The following is a 24878-nucleotide window of genomic DNA, read 5'->3' as shown; positions in this document are numbered from 1 at the left end:
TTAAAAAATAACTCTTCCCAGCCAGGTAGTGGTGACACACGCCTTTAATCCCAGCACTTGGGAGGCAGAGGCAGACAGGTCTCTGTGAGTTCAAGGCCAGCCTGACCTACAAAGAGAGATCAAGGACAGCCACGTCTGTTACTCAGAGAACATGCATGTGTACACACACATATCAGCTGAGGAGTGTGATATGCATTAGTCCCTGAGTTTGATCCGAAGAACTGCACCAAAGTCATGAAGAACATGGCCAGAAATTTAAATGTTGTATAAATAAGTGGTATTATTATTCTTAAAGTCTAATAGAGATGCCCTCTTCTGACCTCCACAAGCACCAAACACATGATGCACATATGTACATGCTGGGAAAATACTCTCACATAAAATAAAATGTAGAAATCTACTTTAAATGTTCTTAAGATACTGCTTTACATTTATAACTTAAAAAGTTCTTTTGCATGTATGTGTATACACATGGTTGTATGTGGATATGTACATGACATGGTATACATGTGGCAGTCAGAGGACAGCACCGCTTTGTGGGTTCCAGGAATCCAGCTTAGGTCATAAAGCTTGGCAGCAAACCCTTCACTCTCTAAGCCATCTAACCAGACATTTGCATTGTGCCGTCTGTCTGTTTGTACCATATTTGACCTGTTTGTCACTCATTCTGCTGGGTAAATAGAAGTGTTTAAGTTGTGTGTGTGTGTCTGTGTGTGTGCGCGCACACGTGCTGGAAGACATCACAATAGGTATTTTGCTTTGTTTTTTTTTTCCTTTTCTTTCTTCCTTTTCCCCCTTTTTTCTTTCCCTCCTTCCTTCCCTCCCTCCCTCTCTCCCTCCCTCTCTTCCTCCCTCTCTTCCTCCCTTCCTCCCTTCCTTCCCTTCTTTCTTTTTTAAAGATCTTTCTCATATCTTTTACTGGTTGTAATCATTCCTAAGCCTTAAAAGTCTATTTGTGCTGGCAGTGTGGGTCCGTGAGAGAGTGTGTGCTTGGTATTTATGAGGCCATGGTTTCAGTTCTCAGCACTGAAAAAATAAATCTGTCTTTGTAAATGATTTGTAACTATCTATCTCTATATAGAACTGTGCCCCAGTAGTACAGACTTCTTTCCCAAAGTAGGATCGTCTGCGAATGTCACTTCCATGTGTCACCTTTCCTAGACGTGGAAATGTATTGATAGAGCACTTCTGATTAAAGCAGAATTGTAAGATGAAAGCAGTATGCAGTTTTAAATTAAAATTTAAATTGTGTGTGTGTTTGGGGTGGAGGATTATATGCGCATGTACGTGGCACCTAAGGAGACCACAGAGCCATCACTTCAGCCTTCCCTACCCTGCCCCACAGAGTTTTAAAAGACTTCTTAGTTAAGAGACAGAAGACATGGTTATATAGCTGGCTCTGCCTCTATGCGGGACAAGTTCGTTTCTTCCTGGAGGCCTTGCTTTCTTTATCTTACAAAGAAGAGCTTAAATTATTGTTAGTCTTCTAATTATATGTTTCTTTCTTCTGCACACACTAATGCAACAGTGTCTACAAGCTTTGGAGTTCCTACATTCGAACCAAGTCATTCACAGAGACATCAAGAGTGACAACATTCTGCTGGGAATGGACGGCTCTGTCAAGTTAAGTAAGTATGGGCCTCAGGAAGGGTAACACTTCTCTCCATGTAGGGCCGTTGCTATAAGATGTTATGAAATATTTATATTCCTCTGTATTATCATACAGTGTCTTTTCACTATTTTCCAACTCCTTTTACATCAAAACACTTCCCCCCTGAATACCTACTTTTGTGGTTCTCGTATAGGATCTGAAAGAACATTTACCAACCTTCTAGGAATTTTCAGTCTCACGAGAGACCTGTAATGGATTTATGTAACCTCTCTCATTCAGTTATTTATTCAGGAGCCAATTGCTGAATGTCTATTACGTGGCAGTCCTTTTAGAGGTACAGAGAAGACAGCCTTCGCTGTCAAGGTGCGGCCAGTTTTAAATAGCCGTGTAGTTTCAGTGTCGTGCAAAGGAACGGCATTTTGCACAAAGGTGTGAAGCCAGTTACCTCAGAAAACTGTGTCCTAAGGGAGAATACGGCTAGAGGGAGGAGCTGAAAGTAGGGCTTTATCCCAGTGTTGGTGGTTCGGGTTTGATTCAGTGACTTCTGTCCAGAAGACAAGAGAAGGAGCTAATTGCAAGATTCTGACGTATGGAAATGGTTTTTATATACAAAGGGCTAAGCAATTAAGGCCAAAATGGCCGGCTGGACTTTGACCATTTGGTTTGAGGCAAAGGCAGGAGGCTAGAGATGTTCTGTATATTCCTCCTGCTTCTCTTCATGGTTGAACAAGGAGTGGACTGGTAGCTGTCAAGTGACTCCTGCTTTGTTGAGACGGATCGCAGAGAATGAATCCTGGTGGCCGTGTGCAGGTACACAGCCCTTCCTGACGGACTCTCCTAAGTGTGTCTCTCCTCTCCCTGTTTCTAGCTGACTTTGGATTCTGTGCACAGATAACCCCCGAGCAGAGCAAGAGGAGCACCATGGTGGGAACCCCGTACTGGATGGCACCTGAGGTTGTGACACGCAAGGCCTACGGACCCAAGGTTGACATCTGGTCCCTGGGTATCATGGCGATTGAAATGATTGAGGGGGAGCCCCCGTACCTCAACGAAAACCCTTTGAGAGTGAGTCTTCCCATCTTCTTTCAAATTATTTGGGCTACTGTCTCTAATCCCAGCAAACTGGATTCAGGCTGTGCTCTCTGTATACTTGGGCATAGTAATACACTCTTATAATCTTAGACTCACAAGATTGAGATAAGATTTCCAGTTTGAGGCCAACTTGTCTCCGAAAACAAAACATCTATGAGATGACTCAGTTAATTAATGTTCCTGCTGCCAAGCCTGATGATTTGAGTTTAATCCCTGGGACCTAAGCAGTAAAAAGAGAGAACCAGTTATTACAGCTTTTCCTCTGGTCCCCACACATGCACTCTGTGGCTCACATGTACCACATACACATGTGCACACACTAAAGAAATAGGTGTAACACACGCATAAACCCAAAGACTAGATACTCTTGAGCTTAAAATATAAATGAATGTAAAATATAAAAGGATCTGGGGATATAGCTTCTTTTTAGAGCTCAATCTTAGCGTTGTATGGTTAGGGGAGTATTTCGAAATAAGGACTGATATTAAATACAAGATATTGTTTGGTAATAATACCAAATTATTATATAGTAACAGATGGTAACTGCTGTTGAAAATGTAGAATAAGAATAATTGAAAACGTTGATTGGGGAAGGTTTTATTAAGAGGGAAGTTTTCTCTTATTATTTCAGCAGAAACATGAAGGAGATTTAGTCTTATGCAAGATTTTCCAAGTATCAAGAATTTGATTTGATTTTTTTGCTTGTTGAGCACCACGTTTAAGAGGCTATTTCCCTGAAAGGAGTGAGGAGAAAATAGACTGGTAGCCAGAGCCAGGGGTAAGAGAGGGCCAGCTGCTAAGACTTGTGGCCAGTGTAGTGCTTGTTTTGTCACACTGGAAAGGGCTTTCCGCAGCTAATAGAAACAGGATCCAGCTTGTGCTGGCAACGAGTCATGCTGGCTGCTTCTTTAGAAATCCGTGAGAGACCGATAGAATAGTCCAGACAAGCGTGGTGGCTTGGATGACCCTGGTAGGGATGCAGGGGAGAAGCAGACTCGGAAAGCATCTTGAAAGCATCTTGACGAGGTGACTCGGAATAGCCTGAATTGCTGAGGAAATCGATTCCCCTTTGTGTTAGTAACTTTGCTGTTGCTGTGACCGAGGCCACTTAGAACAGAAAAGGGTTTGTCTGTGCTTACGGTTTTGGGGCGGGGAGGGGGTGAGAGTTCATGTTGGGGGAGTGCCAGGCATGGCAGCAGGAGCAGGATACTGAGACTGTCCGTCTGGTCACACCTGAGCCAGGGAGAGCAAACTGCAAGTAAGGCAAGCCCGTAGGTTCCGCCTCCAGTGAGGGACTACCTCCTGCAAGGCCTTCACGGCCGGTTCGTACAGGGATAGGGAGAGACGCCTAACTGAACAAACCCATAAGAGCGGAAAAGGAGAAACTGGGGTGGCATTTATAAATATTTTTCTCTTCTTATATGAGAAATGGAACGGTATCTTGAGAGTTGAGAGGGTTAGGCTGCAAGTGCAGGCTTTGCTGATGGAGGTGAGTTAGTGCAGAGAAGAAAATGGCCGTTCACAAGAGAGAGAGACGGCAGCTTCAAGGATGAACGAGGCTGGAGGAAACAAAGGGCCCTGGAGCGTGGACGCGTTTCTCTTTGATGGGAGAGGAAGCAGAGCTTACAGCAGAGACGCGGGGAAGCAGCGGTTTGATTGTGGGCAGATGTGACGTCGTTCTGATGGCTTTTGTTTTCTCGTCCTACTGTGCAGCGCAGGAATTCCCCGTAAGGGATATCTGCCCTTAACTGCACGCTCACGTCACCCTCGGATAGCTCCAGTTCCTGGAAGGTGCTTCGTTATTTCAAAATGAAGCTTGCTTTAGAGTTTCCACCTTTTGGTCCCAGCTTTGCTCTCTGATTCCTCCTCTGCCTGGGATGTGAAGGAGATCCCCGCAGTGAGATGGGGTTAGTGAGAGTACAGGTGGGCAGGAAGTGCAGGGGGTGTCCATTCACAGCCTCGTGTGCTCAGTGAGGGCAGTCATTTTTGTCCTGTTTCTTACTCACAGTTACTGTGGTCATTAAAAATGAGACGATGCAGCTGGGTGTGGTGGCGGACGCCTTTAATTCCAGTACTCAGAGGCAGAGGCAGGCAGATCTCTGAGTTTGGGGCCAGCCTGATCTACAGAGCGAGTTCCAGGTCAGCCAGTGCTACACAGAGAAACCCTGTCTTTAAAAAAAAAAAAAAAAGGGAGAACCTTGTAATCAAAGAGAGTTGCTTCATGTCAGGGGCAGGGAGGCCGCAGAAAAACAGTTGCTGTCTAACCAAACGTGCCTTTTTATAGTCCTCTTGGGTGACTGAGTTCAGCGAAGGGATTAACAGTGAGTGGGGCAAGCAGCTAAAGAGCTGTTTAACTTACCATGTGGAGTGACTGATGAACCCTTTATATCTGTAATCAAGAAAAAGAATAAACCCTTAGACTTGTAACACCTCAGAAACGTACAAAGTGCTTTCCGAATGCACTCTTTATTTTTGTGGCTATATAAAGTATTGTTTGATTAGCAGCGAAGTTATATATTAGGTACGTATCCATGGTCGCATGGCCTTGAGATGTTACACTTGATGCTTTAGTATACCCTCGTGTCCTAGAGCATCCCACAGCTGGCCCTACTTTGAGAAGACATGTCTTGAGACCGAGAGAGAGAGAGAGAGAGAGAGAGAGAGAGAGAGAGAGAGAGAGAGACTCAGTGAGACCAACATGGTTCTTCATTTCTATTGCCAGGCCCTGTACCTCATTGCCACCAATGGCACCCCAGAGCTTCAGAACCCAGAGAAGCTGTCCGCTATTTTCCGGGACTTTCTGAACCGCTGTCTTGAGATGGATGTGGAGAAGAGAGGTTCGGCTAAAGAGCTGCTGCAGGTAACTGTCCTTCTGCAGGGAGACGCCTGATGGAAAGAAGCGCCAGCCCAGCCTTTGTGTCTCGTTTTCGTCTTTGAGGTTGCTTCTTGCTGTCCCACTTTGTACTTCTAGCTCTCTGACCGTCACCCCTGGGCCTTTGCTTAAAGCTGTCCCTTAGCTTCTTCCTCAGTCTGTTTAAACTTGACACATCTTCTAGGCTCAGCTCAGCGCCTGCTTTCTCAGCTTCCTTTGAAGTTTTTCCTGTGCCTTTCAGATGTCCTGCTTTGCCTGAATTAGCCTATCAAAGTTTGGGTCTTGTGAAGTAGCTCTCTGAGAAATCTAATTTTGTACATTTCACTGGGACCCATGGAAGCAATGCAGAGAAACAGTGGTCTGGGGCAGCAGTTCTCAACCTTCCTGACGCTGCGACCCTTTAATACAGTTCCTCATGGTGTGGTGATTCCCCAGTCATAAAATTGTTTTGTGGCTACTTCAGAACTGTAATTTTGCTGCTGTTGTGAATTGTAGTGTAAATATCTGATATGCAACCCCCAAAGGGTTCGTGCCCCACAGGTTAAGAGTTGCTGGTCTGTGGGGGACAGTGCAGTTTTGGAGTCTTTATTGTCTCATCATTGCCAGCTTCAGACTGCGGCAGTGATTCTCTGCTTGTCTGGAGTGAGACTCTATAAGGACGTCGTGGAACAGAGTTGGATTTACCAAGCCTTTTATAAAAAGTACTTTTATTCTGAGGTCAAAGCTTAATTAGTTTATATGGTGTCAAAAACTACCTTTAGCAAGTGGCATCATTCATAGTTAGCATCTTTTAAAATACAGTTTCTTATTTCTTGTGTCATTTTACTGAACTGCAAACTCGTAATTTATTGGGAAGTATCACATTATGGAGGTGACAGTGTATGTCTGCAGGTTAACCATTACTGGGTGTCGCTAGACCAGAGCATGACCAGCAGAGCAGACAGCAGGACCTTCACACCCACCCTGTAGTGATTACACACAAACCTCTCTGTCTTGACCACTCTACTGTAAACTCTGTTTTATTACTATCTGGGCTTCTTCTTATATGCGATCTGACTGAGAGTCAGTGCTCAGAAAACATTTATAGAGTCTAATAGAGATTCTTAATTACCTACGTTTCTAACATCTGTTTGTGATTGGGGCTACTGTTTAGAGCACTGGTCTGTTAGGTATAGGATCTGGGTTCTGCCTAGTATAAATCATTAGATCCCTTGGGACTAAAAGGCTCCTTAAACACATGGTACAATGTAGAATCCTTTTTGCCTTTCATATGACTTGTGTGCTGGAAGCCATAGGCCTTGGAAAATGTACCAATACTCTGCTAAGTCTGTGGTCATTGGAAACATTCTTAATTAGGTACCGAATTGTAGCCCTTGAAAGCACCCTCTAGAGTTTCTTCCTAGTACAGCAGGTACATTCTGTCTGGCAACCCTGTGAGTTGCAGGATTGGTTATTCCTATTTTTGCAGGTGAGGAAATTTACATGTAATATCTTTTGTGTGATTATACCGTTGACAAACAGCAGATACAGTGTTTCAGTATGTCTGTCTGTCTCCCAAGTGTATATGCTCTTGGTCATTGCTTCTATAGACTCAGAAAAAGTCAGCTGGAAGGTTTATGGGGCTTACCTAGTTTATTTTGTTGGGAGAACTAAATGGAGGCTTCCTAGTTGAGTATTGGAGGACACTGCTTTCTTTCTTCAGAAGACTTAGAAAAATAGGACTTCAACCCTAGCTCCTTTTCAGGATCTTCAGTCACAAAGTTTCACACCTGTTTCTCCTGTGAGAACATACAGACAGAAATATATTGGATGAGACAGAAACGTAGAGAACCCCAGTACGGGAGCCATAGCTTTACGCTTCAGCCCAGATCTTCATGATTCTCGGTTCCCCTGTATCTCCTGTATCTGACCCAATAAGTTGAATCAACTTCTAGCAATGAATGTGTATATATACGTCTCTGTGTGTCTGTACACATATATAATAATACCAGTTAAAGTTATTATAAGCATGGTAGAAGAGCCAAATATATTCAATAATTACAAACATCACATTTGCTCAGAAAAGGAAACGTAGATCTGATACTTATTATCAAATGGAAGAAACCGTCTGCACCCTCAAGATAATTTTAGACAGCAAAACCAAACAAAAAACATAAACAACCCACTGTTGTTGGTAAGAGGTTACATAAAGAATTGTTTTCTATAACATTTTCATAGGATATCTTCTCTTAAATGATTTATTTTTTTAAATGGAAGTATTACTCAAAGTCCATTTCAGTGAAAGTAATTTTGGAAAGGACCAAGCTATTGAAATTCTTACTGGAACAGTTAGCCTTGCTGGAGTCAAGGCTTTGACAAAGAGTCCTATAAGGTGCATGCTTGTATTCCCTGCTTATAGGCTGTCTGTTGTGTTAAGACTAACCATGAGTGTCTTTCCCAGAGATAATAGTTACTCTGTTATTGCAATAGTTTAGTTTTACTTAGGAACAAACAAAATCATACAAAATGAACTTTTGTCTTATTTCACTCAAAATGTCTATGGAATAGAGCCAGGTGTGGTGATTTATGCAGGCAGATCACTTTGAGTTTGAAGCCAGCGTGATCTATAGATTACAATCCAGGACAGCCAGGGCTGTTAAACAGAGACGACCCTGTCTCACAAAACAAAAACCAAAAAAAAAAAAAAAAAAAGAGAGAGAGAGAGAGAGACAGAGATCTATGGATTCATCTTGCATCTTGCTTTCAGTGTGTCAATTAATTACTGTGTTGATATTCTGTACAGTTTTTTTTTTACAGGCATTAACTATTATAAGTAAACTTGTATGCTTAGTCAGTGAGATAGCTTACTAGATATCTTGGTACCTGCTGCCAAGTCTGACAACCTGAGGTCCCTTCCCCTGTACCTGTAATTGTGAAGAGAATTGTTTCCGAGAGTTGCCCTTTCACACACACACACACACACACACACACACACACACACACACACAGTAAAATATGTTTTTTTTTTCCCCTTCAGTTTGAGGATGATCTGACATCCTTGTTGTCTTAACACGGCTGCTAAGTAAGAATGGTAAAGAATCAGACCCTTTCTGCTCTTTCTTTCCCTAGCATCAGTTCCTGAAGATTGCCAAGCCCCTCTCCAGCCTCACCCCACTGATCGCTGCAGCCAAGGAGGCCACCAAGAACAGCCACTGAACCACGTCCACCCCAGCATCATCGTGCCAAGCCTTCTAGGAAAGAAACACTCGTTTCAGGAACTCCGATCCTCGTGTCCTCTCCCTCTCGCTTCTCCCATTTCCTGATCTAGTGCTCTCAAGACTTTGACCTTGGAAACCGTGTGTGTAGCACTGAAGAGAACTGTAGCTGGGTGACCGGCTAATCCAGCAATGGCCATTTCTCAAAAGGACTTCCCTTCCAATTTGTGGGCGTGCGGGAGGTGACTTAGGAGCAAGGGTTTACCTGAATAAACCTGTTTCTGCGAAACAGAAATCTCAACCATCCCATTCCTCACCCCTCACAATCAGTTCTTGGCTGTATACATTTATGGTTTGATCGCATTATCAATTTGCAATCAGTCGAAATTTCTTTAGCGTCTTCTTTCTGTGACCAAATTGCCCAAACACCTCGCTGTATTGGAAAACCGTTACAGCTTTGGAAATGCCATGGGGCCGGGTAATCTGCCAGGGACGTGAAGTGGCTCTGTTTCCTGAACCGTGACCTTGGTGCAGCTGATCCCGACATGGGAGAACAACCGTGTTTTTCTTTGTGTGTGCTTCTAGCAGCTGTTCGGGAGAACCGTGGCGCAGTAGTGTCCCCTACGCTATTTCTAGTGAAGTGGTCCTAGCTGTGTAGCAGCTTTTGATTCCCTGCATCCCCTAGGCTGCTGCCTGCATTCTGTTCCGAGTCCTATTTATAGCATCGCGAGATTTCCTAGAGCACAGGACGAGCAAGAGCAGCGCGAGAAGGCGGAGGGAAAGCGCGGCTACTTTTAGCACACGGCCGGGCTTCAGCACCTGTCCAGCTATAGCTCATGCGCTATTTCAAGGTCTCAGCCTCCGTTTCTACCTGGGATAAGGAGCTGGAAGGCGCAACTCAGATCTTTTGGGTAGCTTCACTATTTTTCAGTCGAAAGAAAAGGTCTCTAAATCTGAGATGATGTGCTCCTAGCGATAAAGGGAACCCCTTTTTTATAAATGCATGACCTAGCTCTCTGCAAACGGACATGCTTACTCTGGGTGTTGGGGATATTTGCTACCTCCCGCTTCCTTCGTGGATTTGGTTCTCCCACTGTGGTAGGATGCTTGGCCAGCATTGTGGCTTGTCGTGTCAGCCCCGCTGACGACCTTGTCCTGCTCAGAGGTGCGACTGCCTCAGCAGCACACGTTTCTGTTTCCTTCAATAAAAAGGAAATGAAAATACGATACGTGAAATGTGTCTTTTTCCCCTTCTCACGTTTCTGCTTTCTCCCCACTTCTCATGAAATAATACTGATTCCTCATGAATCCTTTGGAAGTCAGTTTCAGATAAGATACCCCTTTGCGATCATAGACTTCCATTTGTCTTTTCTTTCTAAAAACATTTTAGTTTAGGTATATACCAAAGAACTTGACCAAAACGCAGAGAATTTGGCCAAAATGAAACAAACAATAACGACAAAAATGTGCATTGTTTAAAGAATTATCGTAAACACGCATGTCTTCGGTGCCCATGTAAGAAACAGAGCATGCCTAGGAGCCTAGGACTGTCTCCATCTTGCTGTTCCCTTGTTCCAGCCTCCACTCTGGGTGGGAACCACGACATACTTGGGTGAAATCATGTGTGTCTATACTTTCACAAAATACAAATATATTCCACAGCAGCTCGTCCTGCCAGGTTGGTTTTCCTCCTTCCCCCTCAAGACTGTTTTTAAGAGCTGTGTAATTATATATAGGTCTAGCCTAGGAACTGGGGGTGCTGAATTCAGTATTCCAGCTTAGTTAAGAAGATCACAGACTCGGCCTGAAGTTGAAAGAGAGAACTGAGGAGACCAGATGCAGCAACAGTTGGCCGGCTAAAGTCTAGGCATACCCTGGCTTGATTTTCCTGCCCCGGCTATCTGGCCTCAGGGTGCAGTCAAGGTGTCAGGGGCTGTGTTTCACACATTGCTTGGAGCCCTCTCCCAGGCCCACTGGTGGTTGATAGAAATCACTTCCACCCTAGAGAGCAAAATCTAGAACAAGTTTCTCAACTTTCCTAAGTTGCTGTCCTTTAATACAGTTCCTCATGGTGTGGTGACCCCCAGCCTTAAAATTATTTTCATTGCTACTTGCTACCTGTAATGTTGCTACTGTTAGGCGTTATAACTTAGACTTAGGTTGAGAACGCCTGCTCTAGAGGAAACGTATGATAATGTAACAAATTAATTGAGTATGTTTCATTTTGGCTCACCCACAATATGTATGTCCTTGGGTGTACTATTTAAATCACCTAAACTTCAACTTCTGGATCTGTAAAGTAGGTATAATAACAGTATCTACCTCTGAGTTTCTGAGGAACTAAAATAATTTTTGCATAACATTGGGTACAATCCCTGGAACATGGCAATTGCAGTCCTGTGTTGTAATGCTTGAAGTGACCTGGTTTGTCAAGAGACTGTGCTAATTCTGACTCCCACTGGCACTAAAATAGGAACCTTACATAAGAATCTATATCTGGGAGTCTAAGTTATACTTCAGCATCTTGGTCAACGCGAGTTTCTTATCATAAAATCAACAATCACTTAAACACTGGCCAAAACTTGTGTTTGACTAGGCATGGCATTAAAAGCCTGTAATCCCAGCCCTTGAGAGGCATGCAGGAGAACAGCCTGGGCTATATTTTAATATTGTCACAAAAACCAAACCAAAATAATAAATGTCTAGTCACGGCTGTTTGACAAGACTGTTAAAAGCAGAAGAAGAAAACGGAACCTCCTCTTTTCCCGGCTAAGTTGCTAAGTGACGAAACACCTAGTGTTTGTATCTCATGCCTCTTAGGCTTGGAGTTCAAGTTTCTTTATTACAGTTGTGTTAAAAGCAAAGAATGGCAGGGCATTTGTGGTGCACACACTTTTAATCCCAGCCATCAGGAGGCAGAAGCAGGTGGATCTCTGTGACTTCAAGGCCAGCTTGGTCTAGAAAGCAAGTTCCAAGAAAGACAGACTGGAACAAAGCAAAATCAAAGGATTGATTTTAATGTTCTTGCAGGTAAAAGGAAATTGTGGGAGCTGGGGAGATGGCTCGGCAGTTAAGAGCTCTTGCAGAGAACCTAAATTTGCTTCCCAGCACCAGAATTCAACTCCATCTTTTGGCCTCGTAGGCACCCACACATGTGGCGCACACTCACACAGACATACACATACACAGAAAAAAAATAAAAGGAGATTCAGAGTCAATAATCTGCTCCCCAGGTAAAGACATTGATGCATCCTACTGGCATGCATTCCAAATCACACACACAATAAAGGAAATTAAGAAAGGAATAGCAGATTTTCTTTTAATCAAAGCAGGTGACTTGTCAAACAGGAACCTGCGCATGTTTAACAAAAGCTTTGCCCACGATCTGAGCTGTATGCATTGCTGCACGATGGTTGGGTAGGGCCTGGCACCAAGTCTTGGCCGGCAGGCTGCCAAGAAAAAGAAATCAGAAGCTGGCACAAGACAGGTGACATAAGTGCTCACAAGTACATCCCTTTCTTCATCCCACATTTCTCATTGCGTTTATTTAGACAAATGCCACTTAAGACAACCTTGATGGTTTAGTCATCTTTAGTCCAAGAACTAAGTTATAGCTGGTTTGGAGAACTGCTGCACTCAGTTTCAAACACACACACACACACACACACACACACACGTACGCACGCACGCACGCACGCACGTACGCTTGCACACAACCTAATAAATAAATAAGCGCAAAGGTAAAATGACCCATTGTCATGTCTGAAACAGGTTTGCTTATTTTCCTTTAAGGGGCCAATAAGAGAATTAAGGGGCGATCTGAATAATTTTGCTACAAAATATAGCCACCATGAATTAAGAAAGCAATAAGAACTAAGCTTATTTTAATACACATCATAACAAATCAGAGAGCATTTCCCTTACAAGGCACAATTAAAACATCCTGCTCTGAGGAAATAAATTTGACCCCAAGCATCACCCAACAACAACCAACCAACCACAGGGCTTGGTCCTAAGACTGGCCTGGGCGGGTTTTCCCAGGCAGGAGCCCTGTGCGAGCGTGACCACGCCCTCATGGCGAGTGGCCACGCCCCCACGACGAGTGGCCACGCCCCCACGGCTAGCGGCCCCGCCCCGCGCATGTGCCCTGAGTTCAGCGACTCGCCCTGTAGGTCCTCCATCTTGAGAACCGCTTGCTTGTCTTCCCAGGTGTGAAAAACATATTAGCGTGAAGGGCTGGAAAGCCACCGTAAGTAGCGTGCCCCTTTCTGTGGAACTCCCAAAACATCCCTGAACAGGAAGTTACCGTAGGTTTACAGCCCTCAGTCAAACCCATGTGGCCCAGCCAATGGGATCAGCCTACCGGCCACTTTCAAAGGGCAGAGTCAGGGGACAGGGGCCGAGCTCTCCAGCCCAGGGGTGTCCAGGCTGGCCACTCAGGATGCCACCTCGAAGTCCTCGCAGGGTTGTGTCCCATCTGAGGCTCCCAGCCCTGAGCCGCCTGCCAGCACTTCCTTCATCCCTCTGGTTGTCGAGAGGCATGCCCACTCTCAGTGCCCTGGCGCATTGGGGGGGTGTCTTTTAGACAGAGACCGGACCAACTTCAGGAGAATAGATTTGGGAGGGTGATTCACGGTTGAGTCAGACACATGTTTATCTTGAAGTACCTGTAAGGAATCTAAGTGGAGCGTTCTTCAGGCTGTTGGCATGAATGAGCAAAGAGGCCTAGGGTGGAAACAGATTCACCGATCCCCTGCTGAGTATTAGTGTTTGGTGGGAACTCGGCTACTCTGACTAGTGCATACACTCAAGGCTCCGTGGGCACGTTGAAACGCTAGCGGACATGATTCTGAGAAAAAAAGCTGTCTTATTCGGTGTACAGTTCACCGTTCTCTGACCACAAAGCCCTTGCTCACATCTGCCATTAGATTTTCCAGTATTTGCAACTAGCCACACAGAGATATAAACACACACACACACACACACGTGATTTCCTCAACTAATTTTTTTCTCATTTCCATTGTGATTATTTTGTGTTGACTTGTGATTTTTTTTATAAGTGTCTTTAATTCCCACATGTAAAATATTCTAGTTGTCTGTTTCTTACAGATTCATGGATACATTTCTCTGTTATTAAAAACCAAAACATTTTGGTTTCTAAAAGCAATCTGGGGGCACAGGCCATTTGGAAATATGATTTTTTAAAAATAAAATATTTTCTTGATGCGTGTGGTGAAGAGATGAGCAAAGAGTGGAGCTGCACAGACAAATCCAAGGACGAGGAGCATCAGATGGCTCGTCATTGTGCATACCCTTTGCAAAAGCCTCGATAGAGGGGACAAACGATCCTTTTATCCCCTGAAAGGCTTAGCCTTCATCTGCGGCCCCTGTATGTTCTCACTAACTCCTCTCCAGGGTTGTGTATATACCATCGGTGTTAGCATGGAGTGTTTGTGCTTGTTTTTTATAGTTGCAAAATATACTAAATCTGGCCTCTAGAAAAAAAATACGTTCTTAAGACATCAATTTCTAAAGGTGTTTGAAGCCACTTACATGGCTTAGTAGATGATAACTTCATTTTTTTTCTGTCCTGAGGACCGAACCCAGGGCTTCACAAATATTATACAAGTATTCTATTGCTGAGCTATACTCCCATCTAGTCCCTTTCCATGTAATCACTGAAATTGTTAAAAAATTCTTATGAATTGTTTTATTAGCTGAATATCTTGTTCTATAAATGTTATTAAGACTAGTTTGTTGTAATCTTGTCTATACACATCTGAAGAAATTCTTCCTTCTGTGTATATGTGTATACACACATGATTGTGTGATTACAGGCGCATATGTACTATGACTCACGTGTAGAGGTCAGAGGGCAACTTTTGAGAGTTCCCTCCTTCCACCATGGGTTCTGAGGAAGGAACTCAGGACATCCACTTGCATGGCAAGAACTTTTGCCCTCTGAACCATCTCGCTGGCCCACATACAATTTTGTTTTGCTTTGTTTTTGTCTGTTCATTTTGTCCTTTATAGGTAGGTAAAGCCTCCTACACAGCGTAACTGTAGATATGTTTATTTCTCCTTTGGAGACTATGTGATTAAGTGCATGTAAATTGAGAACAATTTTTAAAATTATTTTTCATCATCATGTTTTTTTTGTATCCAATAATGCAATAAGGTTTTTTTTTCAGTCTTATATTTATTGGGTCGGTTCTTTAGTAGAGTAGACTGCCTCCTTTGGCCTGAATTCTTCACCAATCAAGTCCACCTCTTTTAAAAGTCTATTTCTATTTGTTTCTGTGTTTGTGTGTTGCGTAGGGTGAACACTGGCCTTTCACATGCTGAGGAAGGGCTCTACCACTGAATCACATTCCCACACCCTTTTTCCTTTCTGTTTCAACAAAGGAAACTTTGGTGCTTGGCTATGTAATTGTACATTTCCTCTTAGCAGTTTCAGAGTTTGGGTCTTATATTAAGATTTAGACTTAGTTTTCTGCAGAGTGAGAGAATAGTATTTAGTTCCGTCCTTCTACATGTAAGATACCCAGCTTTGTCATCACCCTTTATGAAGAGGCTCTTTTCTTTCAATGTACGTTTTTAGCATCTTTGTCAGAAACCAGTTGGCTGTAGCTGTGTGGGCTTATAACTGGGTCCTCGTCCTATTCTGTAGATCAATGCGACGGTTTCTGTGTCGGTACTATGCCATTTTTATTACTACGGCCGACCTGAACTATGACTCGAAATCAGAGAGATCCCCACGAGACAAGGATGTCCACTCTACTCCTATTCAGTGTAGGGCCTGACTAGAAGAATAGGTCAAGAGAAAGGTTCTTCTTTCTCAAGGTTGCTTTGTTTACACGGGGTCTTTTGTGGTCCCATATGAGTCTTAAGATTGTTGTCTCAGTCTCTGTGAATAATCATGTTGGAATTTTGAGGAGGTGTAGATTGCTTTCGGAAGGACGACAGTTTGCACGCTATCAGTCCTCCCCGTGTATGATCACGGCAGGTCTTTCCGTCTGCTAGTGTCTCCCACAGTTCCCTTCTCTAGTGTTTCAAAGCTTTCACTGCAGCGGTCTCCCACTTACCAGAATTTTCTAGGCCACTAGGAGTAGAGTTGTTTCCTCTTCTCAGCAGGCCTCTCCCTGGCTTGTAGGAAGGCTGCTGCCTTTGGTCTCTGGTTGCATCCTGCTGCCTTGCCGACAGTGGCAGCTTTAGCATCTTCACAGTCTTCTGACATCTCAGACATCGTCTGAGAACAGGGGATTTGAACTCTTTTTCCTACTTGTATCCATTTATTCCTTTTCTTGTTTTCCTGATCTTGGTAGAAATGTCTTGAGTTTTTCTCAATTTCCTATTATATTGACTGTGGGTTTGTTATAGAAAGTATTTATGATGCCGATATACACCCTCTATTCCTAGTCAGGAAGGGATGTTAGACTTTGTCAAAGACCATTTCTTCATCTCTTGAGACGATCATGTGATTCCTGTCTTTGAGTCCATTTGTGTGTTGATTTGTGTATGTTGAACTATTCCTCCTTCCTTGAATGAAGCCAAGTCCATCATACTTAATGTACTGTCTGATGTCTTCTTGAATTCAGTTTGTAAGTAATTTGTTGAGAATTTTTTTCATTTTTCTTCATGAAGGAGATTGATCTATGATTTTCTTTTTATGTTATATACTTAATAAGCAGTTTGGTAGTGATCCTTTCTGTTCTTCTTTATGAATAGTTTGAGAACCATTGGTTTTAGTTCTTCTTTGAAGGCCTGGTAGATTTCAGCAATGAATTCATCTGAGTGTGGAATATTTTTAGTTGGGAGAATTTTTATTTTATTTTATTTTATTTAGGCTTCAGTTTTGTTGACTTTTATACATAGATTTTGTTGTGGTTTGAAAGAAAATGGCCTCCCAAGGGAGTGGCACTATTAGGAGGTGTGGCCTTGTTGGAGTAGGTGTGGCCTTGTTGGAGTAGGTGTGGCCTTGTTGAAGTAGGTGTGGCCTTGTTGGAGGAAGTGCACCACTCACTGTGGGGGTGGACTTTGAGGTCTCTTTTGCTCAAACTTGGCTCAATGTGGCCCTTGGTGCACTTGCCAGAGCAAGACCCCAGATACCTTCTATCCCTTTCAGACTTACTGCTTTAGAACAGGATCTCTTACTGAGCTCGAAGCTCACTTTTTTGGGTAGGTCTCCACCAGTGCTGTGGTTACAACTGCACACAGCCCTGCCCACCCAGCTTTTTACATGGTGCTGAAGCTTCACACTCGGATCCACAGGCCATGCTTGCCGAGCCCTGCTCTTCCTCACTGTGCCAACCCGCAGACCCATATGGAGCTGTTGTTCAGCTAGTGGGTTTCTCACTTCTGTTACTATAGCTGGGCTTCTCTTCAGTCTTCCTATGTCTCTGTTGGAATCCATTTCCATGTCCTATGTTGAATTTCTTACTTCATTCACTTGTTTGTGTTCTTTAGGAACGCATTCAGAAATCTGTGTCTTCTTTGTTTTCTTTGGATATACTTACAATCGTCCTTTTGAATTATTTGGGATTTTTGTCTAATTCACTCTCACTGGAGGTCATCGCTTTGTGAATTGTTCATTTTGGAGGAGTTGCACTTTTAGGGTGAAAAGTGCCAGGAAAAAAACACTCTGTCCCTAACTAGACCTGAGACCCGGGCGGAGGACAGACACCTGCCCCTGACTGGACCTGAGGCCCGGGCGGAGGACAGACACCTGCCCCTGACTGGACCTGAGGCCCGGGCGGAGGACAGACACCTGCCCCTGACTGGACCTGAGGCCCGGGCGGAGGACAGACACCTGCCCCTGACTGGACCTGAGGCCCGGGCGGAGGACAGACACCTGCCCCTGACTGGACCTGAGGCCCGGGCGGAGGACAGACACCTGCCCCTGACTGGACCTGAGGCCCGGGCGGAGGACAGACACCTGCCCCTGACTGGACCTGAGGCCCGGGCGGAGGACAGACACCTGCCCCTGACTGGACCTGAGGCCCGGGCGGAGGACAGACACCTGCCCCTGACTGGACCTGAGGCCCGGGCTGAGGACAAACACCCTGCCCCTGACTGGACCCCAGGACCAGGGTTTGAAAACCCACCAATCCCCGAGTTTGCTCCTGAGTCAGACCACAAAAAGCCATCCTAGAAAGCTCCACTCCCAAGAAGCCCTATATGGGCTCTGCACCCTGTTCAGGCTGCGGCTGCTGACCCTAGAGACAGCCACCCCCCTGGATTCTTCCTTCCAGTAAATCCCTTGAGTAAGGTCTGTAGAGCAGCGTGGCATTTTTGCCGGCGAGGAGCCCCGCTCTAACCGTTTTCCCTGGAGCTGAGCCGAGAGAGCCGAGCAGAACTGTAGAACACTTCGGCTGGGGAAGCTTTCCGCTTGCACAGCAGAGCTGTAACAACTTGTCTGGGAAACCCTTCCCGCCTGGGCAGAGTTGTTACCTTGGGGGAACCTTTCCCTGCTAAGCCTACAGCGACTTTGTGGCATTCCTTGGCTCCCGACTGCCAGGACACCTTTGCATCTGAGCTGCAGTGCCCAGTGCCCACAGCGTTGTTTTTGGGTTTTCATGTTTCTTTGTTTTTGCATTGGGACTGATGCATCCAGGGTCAGGTGGTTGGTTGGGTTGCTTTTAATCATCCTCTTTCTTTCAGGGGAAGTTATCAGCATTCAACTGTAGACCGGGGAACTGAACACATTCTTCTCCCTAAGTCCTTTTTGTCTGCATAATTTTGGGAGGCTATCTAAATTCGCTTTCTTGGTGCTTTGACCTCATAACTCTATATACATTATAAATAAGTTATTAATAATACTTCCTTTGTTTTTCCTCTCTTGGGTATTCTTTATTGTCACTGACTATTTTTCCAATGTTTGAAAACTGTTATTTTAATTTTCCTTAGCTTTTAGTCAGTTAAGCTGGAAGGGTTACTGTAATTTTTGCTACTCTGCTTTGATCAAATTAAAAGATCAGACTGGGGATTTTGTTTGTCTGTTTTGTTTATAAAGGTTTATTTGTGTGTGTTCAAGCACACATGTATGTGTGTAGGTACCCACAGAAACCGGAAGAGGATGTCAGGTCTCCTGGAGTTGTGGGTGGACACAGTTTGTGAGCCTTCCCCGTGTGGGTTCTTCCTCTGAAGAGCTGCAAGCAGTCTTAATCACCAAGACATATTGCCAGACCCCTAGATATTCCTCAGTACAGGCACAGAGTGATATTCATAAAAACAAATGGAACATGGCCGGGACTTTTCAGGAGTCGAGGGTGTTGCCTAGCAGCATATCTTTTATGACTTTATAACATTTCTATTATTATTATGTCATATTGTTTGCTTTCCTCATGACTGTTCTTGTTCGTTTTTAAATACTTGTGTCGTTCGCCCCCCTCCTTCCCACTTGAATTTGCATGTTTCTTGAAAGTTCTTTGGTATGAGAACAACGTTCCTTAACTTTCTGAAACACATTTTATTTGTATTGTGTGTGTATGTCATGTGCCACAGCACAGGAACGGCACAGAGGAGAAATGTGTGGGAGATGGCGTTCTCCTGCCATGTGGGTGCTGGGGTCAAACTCAGGTTGTTAGGTTGGCGGCACGTGCCTTTACCTGCTGAGCCGCGACGCCAGCCCAAGAACAGCATTCTAAATCTTAATACCCTGAGAAAATTTAGTAACTATTTCCTCAGTATCTGTCTGCTCCCCTTTTTACCTTCTCTAAGAATATTTAAAGGCTGCATTCTCTCCTTTGTTCTGTTTTCTGCTAGTTGGAATTTGAGGTGGTAACTATAGCTTGAGTAGCCATTTTAGACAGAGAAGGCTCTGTACTGAGAAAGGTGAACAGCAAAGTGTAAAGTGCCACTGTGAAGCCACAGCCCCTCCCTCCCTCCTTCTCTCCTTCTCTCCTGATTTCTCTCTCTTCAAATTCATCTTTTTGTGACATGATCTGAATATGCCGTCCACATCAACTTCAAACTTGAAACCAACCCTTCTTTCTCCTCAACCTAAAAGATGCTGGGTTACAGATGTGCATCACCATGGTGTATAATCTGTTGTTGTTGGCAAAAAGGAAAAAAAATGTGTATTTTTCAGCTGGGCAGTGGTCACATATGCCTTTAGTCCCAGCACTCGGGAGGCAAAGGCAGGAAAATCTCTGAGTTTGAGGCCGGTCTGGTGTACAGAGTGAGTTCCATAACAGCCACGGTTGCACAAACCATGTCTCAATAAAACAAAGCAGAAAACAAAGGTGTATTTTTTCAACTGTTGCTGGATTTTCTACCATGCATAGCTAACTGTGACTGACCCCACATAGAGAGTGTGCTGTATAGCTTTATGTCAAGTTAACACAAGCTAAAGTCATCTGAGAGGAGGGAAACTCAGTTAAGGAAGCACCTCCATAAGATAGGGCTGTAGGCAAACCTGTCGGGCATTTTCTTAATTAGTGCTTGATGGGGGGAGGGGCTCAGCCCATTGTGGGTGGTGCCATCCCTGGGCTGGTGGTCCTGGGTTCTATAAGAAAGCAAGCTGAGCAAGCTATGTAAGCAGAGCTCCTGCCTCAGTTTCCTGCCCTGCTTGAGTTCCTGCCTCACTGTGGGAACTACCCCTTCCTCTCCGAGCTGCTTTCGGTCGTGGTGTCTGTCACAGTCCTAGTGACTCCACCTAAGACAGAGGAAGGAAGAACGGGGCCAGGGGGCTGGGTCTGGATCACACATTGGTCGAGGATGGCATTTTTCATATATTCACCCATGCCTTGAGCATCTGCGTTATTTCAGAGAATATTGCAGTTAGATGCTATGAGCATCTTTGAGTTGACTAGAATAGAATGTGGTCCCACTTCAGAAGCGAGAGAACTGCATCTAGGAAGGAAGGCACAATGGCTGGGGGAAAGTGCTTCAGCAGGTCAGTCAGAGAGCTTGACTGCAGCTTCCGTTCCTCTGCCCCAACCCACACTCCACCCCTGGTTGTAAATGGATTCTCTTCTCGTTGCTGATAGACCGTCTGTAGATGGCAGGCTAGATAGAGTAAATGCACCGGAGCTGCACTCGGTTCTGATTGTCTCGTTTGTCCTTCCAGCAAAGGGTGAATCATGCATAAGAACAGCCTAACTGAGTCTAGGAGCAAGACGGCAGGAAAGTCAGATGAGCACCCCAATCTGTGGATAGAGCGCTTCTTCAGCCGGAGATGCTGCATCACCTTCCTGACTGGCTGCTACAGCTGCCACTGGCAGTACACAGAGTGGGAGAGAACTGAACTTGGATCCTGTTGCTGCTCCTGGGTATAGAGATGGAAAGGAGCTGGATTCACTTCCTTAGCTGTGGGTGTGGGGGGGGGGGTCCCTAACCTCTGGAGTGCTCACTGGGATTTCCAAGGTCAGGTACAATAAGCTCCAGTCTTCCTGTCAAAGTGCTGTGGCAAGCCTAGAGCCAGAGTTAAACATACATGCTGTCTTCCTTTTCCCCCCTTTCTCTTCCTCCCTTTTCCTTCTTCCTTCTCTTTTGTTTTACAGGAGATTAAACTTAGGATCTCTTGCATGCTAAGCAAGAGCTGTACTGCTGAACTACATCCAAAAGCCCCTTTGTTTCTTGCCTGCTTTCTTCCCTGCTCCCCAGTGTTTTAAAGCAGGATCTCTTGTTGCCTAGACTGACCTTGAACTTGCTATATAAATGAGCCAAACCTTGAACTCCTGATCCTTCTGTCTCGACCTCTGAGTTGTGGGATTGCAACCATGTGTCATTCATTCGTTCATTTTTTCATGCACTTTTATATTTATTCATTGAATTTTGAAGATTTGGATGCAATTAGATGTTCATAGGAGATTACAAGAAGGCTCAAATCTTTTTTTCATGTATGTATCATGTGTATCTTTTTTTTAACATACCAATCCCAGTTCCCCCTCCTTCCTCTCCTCTTGCCCCTCCCTTCCCCCATCCCACCGCCCATCCACTCCCCAGAAAGGGTAAGGCTTCCCCTGATAATTCTGCCAAATCTGTCCCATCACCTCGTTGAGGTGGGACCAAGGCCTTCCCCACCCCCCCCCACCCCCTCCCAGTCCTGTGCGTCGGTTGAGCAAGGTATCTCTCCATAGAGAATGGGCTCCACAAAGTCGGTTCACGCATTAGACTTAGATCCTGGTCCCACTGCCATTGGCCCCATATACTGCCCAAGTCACACCATTGTCACCTGTACTCAGGGGGCCTAGTTTGGTCCTATGCAGGTTCCTCAGTAGTCAGTCCAGAGTCAGTAATCTCTGACTAGTTTGGGTCAGCTGATTTTGTGGGTTTCCCCATTATGGTCTTGACCCCTTTGTCATATTATTGCCCCTCTCTCACTTCGGTTGTCTCTGCCTCGGTCTCCATCTGTTTCTGGAAGAGGGTTCTGGCTTCTCTGGGGTTGTGGACTGCAGGCTGATTATCCTTTGCTTTATGTCTGGTATCCACTTAGGAGTGAGTACACACTACATTTGTCTTTTTGGGTCTGGGTTACCTCACTCAAGATGGTTTTTTTTAGTTCTGTCCATTTGCATGCAAATTTAAAGATGTCCTTTTTTTTTTCACTGCTGAGTAGTTTCCCATTGTGTAAATGTACCCAGATTTTTTTTATCCATTCTTCTGTTGAGGGTCATCTAGGTTGTTTCCAGGTTCTGGCTATTACAAATAATGTTGCTTTGAACATAGTTGAGCAAATGTCCTTGTGGTGTGAGTGTGTCTCCTTTGTGTATATGCCCAAAAGTAGTATTGCTGGGTCGTGAGGTAGATTGATTCCCAATTTTCTTAGAAATCTCCATACTGATTTCCACAGTGACTATATAAGTTTACACTCTCACCAACAATGAAGGAGTGTTCCCCTTACTCCACACTCTCTCTAGCATATGTTGTCTTCAGTGTTTTTGATCTTGGCCATTCTTACAGGTATAAGATGGTATATCAGAGTTGTTTTGATTTGCATTTCCCTGATGACTAAGGATGTTGAGCATTTCCTTAAGTGTCTTTCAGACATTTTAGATTCCTCTGTTGAGAGCTCTCTGTTTAGGTCTGTACCCCATTTTTTATTGGGTTATTTGGTTTTTTTGGTGACCAATTTCTTGAGTTCTTTGTTTATATTGGAGATCAGACCTCTGTCTGATGTGGGGTTGGTGAAGATCTTTTCCCATTCTGTAGGCTGTTGTTTTGTCTTGTTGACTGTGTCCTTTGCTTTACAGAAGCTTTTCAGTTTCAGGAGGTCCCATTTATTAATTCTCTCTCTCAGTGTCTATGCTGCTGGGGTTATATTTAGGAAGTGGTTCTCTGTGCCAATGCGTTCAAGTGTACTTCCCACTTTCTCTTCTCAGGTCTTCAGATGTCCTTACTCACTAAGTCATCTCACCAGCTCCCTGAATCTTTATTTTCTAGTCTGTCAGTTCCCAAGGAGAAAGCGTCTTCCGCAGTAATGGCAGCGGGGAGGACAGGGAACCTGATAAGGAGAAAACATGATGTTCTTCACTCCTGGCTAAGCAAGTGCTTGATTTCCACTAACGTGGACTTCTAGTGAACCCGAGTGGCAGCATGAAGCTCTCTGAGCAGTGATAGGGAGCCCTCTGGTGCACTATGCAGTGTGATAGGTCAAATAATGAACACACGTCCATGGGAAGAGGAACAAATCGTGCGCCTTCACTCGACTGTAAACATAGTCCACTTGAGTCTAAGCATCTCACTAATTAGTCTCTAATTTCCTGTTCTTGTATCTTATTTTATATGTATGTATCTATCTGCCTAACTATCTGTCTTTGGGATTTCGATGATTGTGAGTCTAAGGCCTTGCACACACTTGGTAATTAGCTTACCTTCGAGCTCCATACATCCCCAGCCCTGGATCTCTCATTTCTTCTGCCTGGTAATGGGCGGCTTCCCTGGAGCAATCAAGGATGTCCTTCTGCCCCTGTACTTTTCATGCCCAGATATTTAGCTTTCCTGCAGTCGTAAATGTGCCGCTCTCAAAGAACTCTGTTCTGCTGGGGAAAGCTGCATACCTCGCAGCCTAGCACAGCAGCAAGAGTGTGATGCACACACGCACTGTTTAGGAGTGTGGGAGGCGGTTAAGAACTGCGTGTGATATGAGAAATGGTATTAGAGGAGTCAGCGCACAGGGAGTGGAGATTGCTGGGGTAGGTGGAGCAGAAAGGAGTAGAGCAGTTGCTGAGAAACAAAGGCAAGGGAAACGGGTCGGGTAGCGCGGTTTTAAAGCTTACCCGTTATACAGGAGGTAAAGGATACCTGAAGAGGGCTGGGCTGTGACTCAGTGGTGGAGCATAAGCTTATTGCCCCTGGATTTGATCTCCATCACCAGAGGGGGAATACTTTGATGCTATGACCTGTGTTTTGGAATGGTTATTTGAGTGGTGGAGGGGGTATCAGAAGGGCCAATGCAGGAAACCCCTGCTTTCAAAGGGGGAACAGTGGCAGTGCTCCACATAGGAGATGTGGGTGGCAGGGGCTGGAGCGGTAAAGGCAGATATGGGGAGAAATGGGCAGGTTCGACAGATTCATTACTACTTGGGAGATCTATAAAGGATCTGGGGTAAATATAAAGAGATGCTGTGTTGAAAAGGGCAGCATTTAGGGCAGTCTAGTACAATGGTAAAACACTGGACCAGAGTATGTATGGGCTGAAATTATAGCTATAACTTGGGCTGGTTATGTGATATACCAGCGCCTCTCTGTAGATAGAGAATCGAATTAGGTAAAGGCCCTGAATAATTTCCAAGTATCCTTTCTACTCAGATGGAGTAAAACATAAAGGGGAAGACCACCAGATGCAATCAATGGCTTTGCTACTGAGCGTCCCTGAGTTAGTGACCCATTGTTGTAAGGGTTTAGGCAAGGCTCTTAGCATCTTTGTGATTCAGTGCCCATGTTAGAATAAGGTAGACGTTAACAACAAAGCCCACGGCAGGAGCTGCTGTGGGAAAGAAGAGATTTCTGTAGGATGCACTTTGAGCAGAGCATAATAAAACTGATGTTATTACTGCAGGGTTCTTAGGGCCGCTGCTTTGGGAGGCGATGAAGGGAAATGCGTAGAGGAGGGTTCGGAGTGTGTGTGTGTGTGTGTGAGAGAGAGAGAGTGTGTGTGAGTGTG

At 44.7% G+C, this 24878-nt stretch overlaps 2 protein-coding genes across 8 annotated transcripts in view; both read left to right on the top strand.

Annotated features, from left to right (window-relative positions):
• Pak1 (p21 (RAC1) activated kinase 1) overlaps nucleotides 1–9994 on the top strand; it is a 114840-nt gene extending 104846 nt beyond the window's left edge. For all 5 annotated transcript variants that reach the window (XM_085682962.2, XM_085682964.2, XM_085682963.2 and 2 more), the window contains exons 12-15: nucleotides 1529–1628; nucleotides 2481–2677; nucleotides 5427–5564; nucleotides 8685–9994. In XM_085682962.2, the coding sequence (XP_085539088.1) occupies nucleotides 1529–1628; nucleotides 2481–2677; nucleotides 5427–5564; nucleotides 8685–8771 (522 nt within the window). In that variant the 3' untranslated portion in view covers nucleotides 8772–9994. The remainder of the gene's footprint in view (nucleotides 1–1528; nucleotides 1629–2480; nucleotides 2678–5426; nucleotides 5565–8684) is intronic.
• A 2917-nt stretch (nucleotides 9995–12911) lies between these two features.
• Nucleotides 12912–24878, top strand: part of Gdpd4 (glycerophosphodiester phosphodiesterase domain containing 4) — an 85579-nt gene continuing 73612 nt past the window's right edge. For 2 of the 3 annotated variants that reach the window (XM_048435107.3, XM_048435105.3), the window contains exons 1-2: nucleotides 12925–13019; nucleotides 20841–21042. In XM_048435107.3, the coding sequence (XP_048291064.3) occupies nucleotides 20854–21042 (189 nt within the window). In that variant the 5' untranslated portion in view covers nucleotides 12925–13019; nucleotides 20841–20853. Of the gene's footprint in view, nucleotides 13020–20840; nucleotides 21043–24878 lie in introns of all 3 variants that reach the window. The other variant, XM_087901588.1, reaches the window with a different exon arrangement.

This window comes from Myodes glareolus, chromosome 24, assembly GCF_982192425.1.
Source record: "Myodes glareolus chromosome 24, mMyoGla1.1, whole genome shotgun sequence".
Classification (NCBI taxonomy): Eukaryota; Metazoa; Chordata; class Mammalia; order Rodentia; family Cricetidae; genus Myodes; species Myodes glareolus.
The sequence above is the reverse complement of the archived record's forward strand: the minus strand, read 5'-3'. Positions and strand labels throughout refer to the sequence as shown.